General features: G+C 37.2%; 1 protein-coding gene across 1 annotated transcript in view; it reads right to left on the minus strand.

Annotated features, from left to right (window-relative positions):
* Positions 1-2,318: 2,318 nt before the first annotated feature.
* The window catches only part of dner (delta/notch-like EGF repeat containing), a 28,367-nt gene continuing 21,607 nt past the window's right edge, over positions 2,319-9,078 (minus strand). Inside the window, exons 12-13 of the mRNA XM_058388227.1 lie at positions 6,382-6,628; positions 2,319-5,471 (exon numbers count right to left, since the gene is read on the minus strand). Coding sequence (XP_058244210.1) covers positions 5,360-5,471; positions 6,382-6,628 — 359 coding nt within the window. The 3' untranslated portion in view covers positions 2,319-5,359. The remainder of the gene's footprint in view (positions 5,472-6,381; positions 6,629-9,078) is intronic.

Consider the following 9,078-nt stretch of genomic DNA (forward strand, 5'->3'; position numbering starts at 1 on the left):
GGGGTCACTTTTTTAGACTCAGTGATTTGGGACTTTACTCTGATCCGTATCACAGAAATATCCATTTGCGAGAGAAAGGTAACTATTATAAAAATAAGTGACATAATTTTGTCACACTTGCATGCAGACGTTCTTTCTTATTTAGTTATGCTTTGCATATCTTGACTGTTCTACCAGTTACCAACTGTTAAGGTCATGATTGACAGTTAGGGCCAAAGTTTTGGTCTGTGTGTGTTAGCTGTTGTTTATATCCTGTTGTTTGGATACCCTTTGTCATTACCCTTCCTCAGAAAACCTGTGGCTGAATGATGAGTCTCCTAAACTGTGTGCTTACAGTATGTTTGTACTATAGAGGTTCATGTTCATTTCACTTTGTGAATTGTAACTAGTAACATGTAACTTTTTTTTGGCCCCGAAATGTGTCTAAACGTGTGTGGAAACAGACACCATGAAGAAGACTTCAACAAAATAGACTTCATGTTAAAACTAGAATGAATTTCCAGGTTACATAATTGCACTTTTTCACAAAGTTATAGAATGGAAATTATTTTTAATTGCACTATCCGGTGTCACCCAAATGACAATGGGCTCCCTTATGATTCTGGTTTCTCTCAAGGTTTCTTTCTAATATCATCCCAGGGAGTTTTTCCTTGCCAACACCACCTCTGCCTTGCTCATTAGGAATAAATTAGTAGATTTTAAATTTATATCCTGGGTGTCTGGATGACTAGATGACAAGAAAAAATATCAGCTTCTAATAAACAAAAATAAATTTTCCTTCTACTTAATGAGGTTCATGTTACTAGTCCCTCAAAATTGTCAATGTGTGCAGAAGTACATAAAGCTTTAGTTGCTGAACTTTCTGGTCTCACTGGTTGAATCACATTTTATATTTAAAATGTTAAGTATCCCCTGGATGGCACCCATGTAAATGATCAGTCTGTCTCAAACCTAATAATCCTTTTCTAACATCCAGTTAAGTGTCAGATGATTTTATTATAAGCAAGATAACATGCCATGCTCCCAAATAACAATAATTCCATAACGACACTAAACATAGATAAACTAAACACTGATAGTATATTGCAGGTTGAAGGGGGATGAAGTTGAAGTTAGTGATGTTGCTGCTGCAATACAACAGTTTGAATGTCTTTTTGTGCATAATGAATCAACTAAGGGTACTGTAAGGGCAGAGGCTGAAATCTTATGAACTCATTACAAAGTAAAGCAGAACAGTTAGGACAGAATTTCATGTGTTTACAGTGTTATATCTTGGTCATAACAACAGTTAAAGGTCAACGTGGGCAAAACCATGAGAAAAAAGCATCCAGTGTTGTTGCACCATAGGCATATACACTATTATTTCCATTTTATTAGGAATACCTTCCTGTGCATTCATACAATTAAGTAATCAGCCAGTTATGTGACAGCAGCACAATATATAAAATTATGCAGATACAGGTCAAGAGCTTCAGTGTTTACAGAGTTATAACATGGCTTTTTTAAGCAGTTAAATGGTTTATTGTGCAATTAACAATGATATGCTAATGATGTTAACACTGGAGCTCACTACAATAAATAAGCATGTGTGAACAGGTGTTCCTAGTAAACTGGCAGAATATTATTTCTTCACTTCCTAATAGAGCATGTGCGTAGCTTACCTGGGGAAGAGATGGCACCAGGATACACTATTGTTAGGCAGTGTTATGTTCTGGGCAATGTTCTGCTGGGAAAAATTGTGTCTTGTGGATTCATGTGGATGTTACTTTGACAGGTACCACCTACCTTAATGGACCAAGTACACCCCTTCATGGCAACAGTAATCCTCAATGGCAGTGGCCTCTTAAAGCAGGATAATGTACCTTGCCACACTGCAAAAATTGTTCAGGAATGGTTTGAGGAAAATGACAAAGAGTGCCAGGTGTTGATTTGACCTATGAATCCAATCACAAGTTGGCCAGATGCACTCAAAGACCAACTCAAAAAGCAACTTACAACTTAAAGGACTTAAAGGAGCTGCTGCTAATGTCTTGGTTCCAGATACCATGGCACTCTTTCTTATGGAGTCCATGCCTCAGTGGGTCAGAGCTCTTTTGGCACTACTTTATTACGTATTTATCCAGCACTTTATTAATTTACCCAATGCTACTATTCACAACTGATTTCAGAAGCTGTACCTGTACTGTGCAATGACAAAGTAGTATCTATTCATCTCTATCTATCTATGAAATTAAACTTATAATCCACAAATTATATGATAAATAGGCACAGGTTATGGATCATAATTGTAGAAAGAGAAAGCATGACAGAAAGCAGAATTTTGTATCATGACAGAATCAGTATCCACACTGACCTTTATTAATATAGTAATTGCATTTATTATACAGACCTCAGGGTTCTCTCTTCATTCTTTCTGTACAGAACAGTTAAACAGATCACAGGTTAGCTCTGGATCCCAAATATTATCAACTACATCAAGAGGTGGATGGAGGGTGAGGATGAAAACTAAAATAGAGGGAGGAGAAAGAGGGAAGAGAGGACCCTGAGAGAGCCACAACAGCCAGCAACAAAAAAAAAGACACAGAGAAAATAAGAGAGCAAGAAACTTTCCTCGTAATAAGTCCTACTGCCATAAGTCTCTCTCACAACTTTAATCACACACCAGTTTTAATTATGACTACTCTAGGTACTTACTGTTCCTTCGAGCAAAGGTGTGGCTAATCACTGTTTAATCTGTTTTACATTTCTGTTGTGTACAGTTTCTGACACCTGCCTACATAAGAAACATGTACTTACACCACAGCCAGCTGCAGCAGTCAGAGATCACTGAAGTGTAGCATGGGATAGATTCCAACTCAACCGAATAACTAAGAGGTTAAATCCAACTACCATGTACAGTGGAGCACCATCTCACATAAGATAAACACTAAATATAGGATCCATCCTTTGGTACAGTGAACAATTGCACCTCGTCAACCAAATCTGCTGACACTGAATAAAGGTGATGGAAAATTGAATATAGATGGTGGTCTTCATAATAGCATATCTAACATAATAGGTAATAGCACAGTAACTACCATCCAGCCCTTGTCTCAGTCAGAACAGCTTGATTCTCAGAAGTTATAGAACGCAAAGGGACAACATTTAGTCCTTAATTAGCACAGTATCTAGTTTGAGAAATAACCAGCCTTGTTATGATCAAGAACCGCTGCTAATGATGATGATGATCCTGATGATGATGATTAATAGTAGTATTATATGTATAGTCTGTGTTGGGATTTCCTTCCAGCACATATACCCAACAATATATTTCCAAGTTAAATTTACTTCTGATGTCTAATAAACACTGATCTTCTATTGGCCTGATCTTGTGAACTAGTGCGAAAGTGTGCACACAGCAGTTTCTGAATCCTTTCCTTTCAGTATCCTTCCCTCCTTTCTCAACAGAGTGTACCAAAATGAAAGAAAAGTCACAACAAATCTTTTAATAAAGAAAAATCACATGTATGTTATGTGACTTCTTTGTTTTTATCTTGATCACGAAGCCCTCACACTGCACGGTACTCACTATAGTTCAGTCTATTGAACATGCTGGTATTGACTCACAGGTAACAAAGCCAATGTTCTTGATTTTTTTTGTTTTATGAAGGACAGAAAGGATAGAAGACTAACATCTAATAAAAACTGTTAAACATTATTAAAGCTAACCACGTGTCCAAAACATGCCATATTCACTACATAGTGAGATGCAGGACTGTTGGTTTTTTTGTTTTTTTTTTAAAGTGCAGTGGAAAATATGTAGGGTGCTCATAAATTCCCACAATGCACTTCAGTAAGTCAGTGTTCCTTGTTGGAACAGAATGTACTTTGCATAATGCACTTTGTAGGGAACAGGAAGTGGGGTATCATTTTGGACACGATAGCTAAATCATAGCTACAGCAGTAGTTGCATGGCATGAAATTAGTAAAAACAAGGCAAGTGAATGTTAGTGTTGGAAAGCAGTTATTTACGATACAGTGGCACTGTTCTACCACCAGGATGAGGGCACAAGACTCCAGCAAAGAGAGCACTAGCTAAACATTCAATATCTTACAAATAATTCTACTGTGAAACTGCCGAGTCTAGCCATGCAGTGTTTAAGGCAGCCTACAGCTTCTTTTTACTTACACTTGCACAAAAGCTTTGCCCCAAAAGTGTGATAGAAGTGTTCTTAGTAGAAGTAACCTTCCTCGAGATACCTTAAAATGGCTAGTGTACCGCGTCATACAGAAGACTCAGAGTACAGCAAGCCCTTGTACCTGGTCTGATGTCAAAGACTCTGAAAAAAATTAAATCAATACAAAATAGGTAACAGTTCACTAAGAGAAGCTAGTCTTGCAAGGAAGTTAGCTAGTGTTGCAACGAGGGACTGTCACTGGTGTTCGTTATCTAAACATAAATAGCTTGCTAGCTAATATCTATAGAATATTGAACATTTTATATGCTTTCCTGTTATAATAATTATAAATAGCTAAACAACTAGCTAGCAGTAGTGAGTAGTAGCTCCCAGCACTCTGTAAAATAAAATGTTATATAAAATAATTGTAACATCAAGTGTACAACAACAAAACCTACATAGCTAACTAGCTCACCACTATAACTTGTAAATTAAGGGTTTATTCATAAGGATGATATCACGGGGAACCAGCACGCTCACTACACTGGCAAAACTTCACACACTCAGCTACTGACATGGACATTAAACACATATGATCTTTAGCTGTATGTTACAGACAGATACATTATCTAACTTTATGTTTTATTTTATTAGGTACTCTTAAACACAATGTTACATGTGTAAAAAAATAAAATAAATGATTCACTGCTAGCAGCTAGTTCTCAGTGTTTAACATGACAGTGCAGTGTAGGTAAAGCAAACACTCCCTCACGCTGAATGAAGTTTCAGTAGAACATGCGTTAGTTTTTTGGACAGAGCCTTGAATTTTCTAGTAAGAACACTAACTGGGTTTGGAACAAAGCCGAAATTACAGCCTACGATACCAGAGCTTTACTGAAGGAGACTACATCTAAGTGTGCAAACTAGTGACACTTTGTATTTCTTCTCTCTGCAATGAAACAAAGGTCTTTACTGATAAATACATCTATAAAACACAAACTGTAGCTGATTATGCATATCAGTGGCAAAATAGATCTATTCAATATCAAAGTTCATCTAAATATTAGCATTTATAGATTTTTTTTTATCTTTATAAGACCTTTATTAAGGTTAATTAATACTTAATAGTTGGCATCAGCTAATTAGAAAGGCTGTGTGTGTGTGTGTGTGTGTGTGTGTGTGTGTGTTTGTGTGCATGGGCTTTACAGATCTTTAGTTTTGATGAGTGTGACAAGCGGTTTGTCGTCTGGACTGAAGTCTTCATAGTTGATGGGTGTGGCATCGTACATGGCTGGACGAGATTTCTTCCCAAACCTGAACAAAATAATAAATAATTATTTAAAATAAAAGTAATAATAATAATAATAATTTCTCTCTCTTTCTCTCTCTGTTTTACACTGTCTCTCTCTTTCTCGCTTTCTCTCTTTTTCTTTGTTTTACACTGCCTGTCTCTCTCAGTGTCTCACATCATCTCTTTTTCTGTCTCTCCTCTCTCTCTATCTCTCTATCTCTCTCTCTGTTTTACACTGTCTGTCTCTCTCTTTCTCACACCACCTCTCCCCCCACCCCTCTCTCTCTCTCTCTCTCTCTCTCTCTCTCTTTCTCTCTCTCTGTTTTACACTGTCTGTCTCTCTCTGTGTCTCACATTGTCTCTTTTTCTGTCTCTCTCTCTCTCGCTCTTTCTCTCTCTCTGTTTTACACTGTCTGTCTCTCTGTGTCTCACATTATCTCTTTTTCTGTCTCTCCTCTCTCTCTCTCTCTCTCTCTCTCTGTCTCTGTTTTACACTATCTGTCTCTCTCTTTCTCACACCATCTCCCCCCCACCTCTCTCTCTCTCTCTCTCTCTCTCTCTGTTTTACACTATCTGTCTCTCTCTTTCTCACACCCCCCCACCTCTCTCTCTCTCTCTCCCTCTCTCTCTCGCTCACACCACCACACTTTGTGTCCATCTCTTTATTGTCCGTGTCTGTTTCTAACTCTAAATCTGACACACTTATTCTTTGTACCTGTCTTTTAGTACCACACCCTCTTTGTCTCAATCTCTCTCTCTCTCTGTCTGCATCGTCTTATCTCTGTCTGCATCTCTATCATCTTTCCATCTCTTGATCTTTCCCTCTGTCTGTCTTAACTCTGTGTAGAGTGTAGTTCACTTTCTACATAACAGTATATAAATGTTAGGATGTAGGATGTGATAAGCGTATAAGTGTGTGATTAGTGTATGTACCGGGCATGGCGTATGGAGGCGATGGCGTTGCTGAAGTCACTGTCGATGCTGCGGCAGTTATAAAACTCCTGATAGGCATGACGAGACGATGCCTGATACTCAATACGGCTGATGCGGCAGATTCCAACAATGAGGATGATGAGCATGAGGACGAAGGCTACACACAGAGCCCCGATGATGATGTAGAGAGAGTGACGTGGAACGCTAGGGAGAGAATCGACTGTACGAGATGCCTTCCACTGTAGATCTGGTAAAAACAAATAATAATAATAATAATAATAATAACAATAATAATAATAATAATAATAATAATAATAATAATAATAATAATAATAACATACTTCAGCTTAAGATCAGAAAAAACAAAAATTATAATTATATATTAAATATATTTATATTTGTCTGTTTAAAATTTTGGACAGTTTTTCTTTTTTTTCTTTTTTTTTTAAACCTAATATATAGAAACACTAATACAGCCTCTTTGTATTTATAACAGAAAACAAGGGAACAAAAAAAAATCATATTGTTTTCTTTGCTAATTTTTGAGACCATTTCCATAAAACCTTTTGCGGTGTCAGTATCTGTCATGTTACAGTTAAACAGTTCATATACATCTGATCAGTAATGCCATGATCTTATGTACATTTAATAGTTTACAATTTTGTACATGCTGGGTGTGGTAATGTAACATGTTGACAACAGTAGCAGATTATACAGATAAAGGGTTTTCAGCGCAGTCCACTTCTCCTGACCCTAAGCAAAAGGGCTGCAAAGTCCATCCTACATTTACACAGAGTCACAGATATCATAGGGTTGAGAATGACTTTAGTAAAGATCTTTACTGGGTAAAAGAATGAACAGTGGGTAGAACATAATGGCTAGGAATGCATTTTAATTTGTATTTTAAAAAGGTCTACTAACCGTGACATTGTAACCAACCATAAAATAAAGCTTTATACTTATATAACACATTTTTATAAAACAAGTGGTGTCCATCATTTCAGTAGCTGTATATAGAATTCTATAATTTTGGTATGATGGACGATAACACACTGTTCAATTATTAGAGCTGCAAAGACATGAGATGAAAAAGAAGCTACAAGAGTGATGTAAGTATTTACTCCATTTTCTGTCATTTTGGTGCAAACCATCACAAAATGGATGTTTGGGGTGTTCATTTGTCAAAACAGTTTGAACTTGGGAAAAATTTGATTGGTCCACGCCAAACAAGGGGTGAAAGCTCTGTTTTTTATTAGGGGGTCAAGGGTTCAAGCCCCAGAACCTCCGAGGTGACGTTGTTGCACCCTTAACCTTCTCTGCTCCAGGGACTGTGTATCATGGCTGATCCTGTGCTCTGACCACAATTTCTGAAGATTTCATATGTAAAGAAAAGTATTTCACAGTGTTGTAATGTATATGTAACAAATAAAGGATGCATCTATCTATCTATCTATCTATCTATCTATCTATCTATCTATCTATCTATCTATCTATCTATCTATCTATCTATCTATCTATCTATCTAAATGTCCTTTGCCTTTTTACTTACAGTACTTTATTCTCTTCTCTAGGGGTTGTTAATGTAGATTTGCCCACACAGAGCAGGGCAGACTTCTTTTGCGGGGTCACATTGCATGCTTCTAGCAGTGTGGACTGTGCCAATCACACTTGATGCAACGTGTAAACCAGATTGGTGGACAGCTTTCCCAGCTCTTGCTGTCAGAAGTGCGTTGGAGGGGACTGGCCTTCACCATCTGTGGCAGCCATTCTAATGCTAGCTGGAAAACCGCCAAAGCATTGCACAGGCTATCCAACCCGGGGGTTGTGGAAAAACTTTTGGATGTTTTTTTTTTTTTTTATGTAAGAACGCGCCACTGAAAAACAACAGTCTAAGCTATTTTGGCCCCTAGAGCCTAAAACAAAATCACAGGAAAAAAAAGGAGCTGACAGAGAAGTAAAGGATACACAAACTTGTGGTGAGGAGGAAGAACAGGAAAAAACAGGAGTCTATTACGTCTTTTAAGAACTGAAATCTGTAGCTTGAAGCAGTACAGGATTCGACAGTTTTGGGGTGATTGTAAAGGTCTTGGCATGCATGCAAATTTGTTCTAGAAGATATCTAGGCGTTAGACAGGGGTGAAAATAAGACACACACAGAGTTTATGGTTAAAAGCAACTGAAAATCGTATCTGTGAACTCTGGAGACTTTTTATCTGTTCACTGCTCTCTCAAAAAAGATGGATGGTGTTTTTCCAACACTTGCTACTACCACGAGGTATAAGCAATCCCCTATATAACACCACCTCAGTATCATATAGAAGAAAGCTGCACTTCAGCGTGATTGTTGTCGTAAACATGTCAGTAATACTACGTTAGATTTTTCAGACTGAAACCAGACAGTAGTAAATATGTCATGGTGTTTTGTCCAGCATTATGGCCTGAAATGAAGAGCTTGAAAATTCATTTCTACTTTCAATTTAAATTAAATTCATATTTTATTTATAATAACCTTTATGTAATGACATAGTAAGATATTTGAAAATATTAGCGATTTTAAGGAATTAGGGCTGTCATTATTCAACCAATGATTTCTCATGGTATGCTGGATTAAAAAAAAAAAAGTCAAACCAAACCTGTTTCACACAGGATTCATTTCTGCTTTGAAAATTTGTGTCTTAATATTGTGGTGTCCTCCTC

This window comes from Hemibagrus wyckioides, linkage group LG04 (assembly GCF_019097595.1).
Source record: "Hemibagrus wyckioides isolate EC202008001 linkage group LG04, SWU_Hwy_1.0, whole genome shotgun sequence".
In the NCBI taxonomy this organism is placed as follows: domain Eukaryota; kingdom Metazoa; phylum Chordata; class Actinopteri; order Siluriformes; family Bagridae; genus Hemibagrus; species Hemibagrus wyckioides.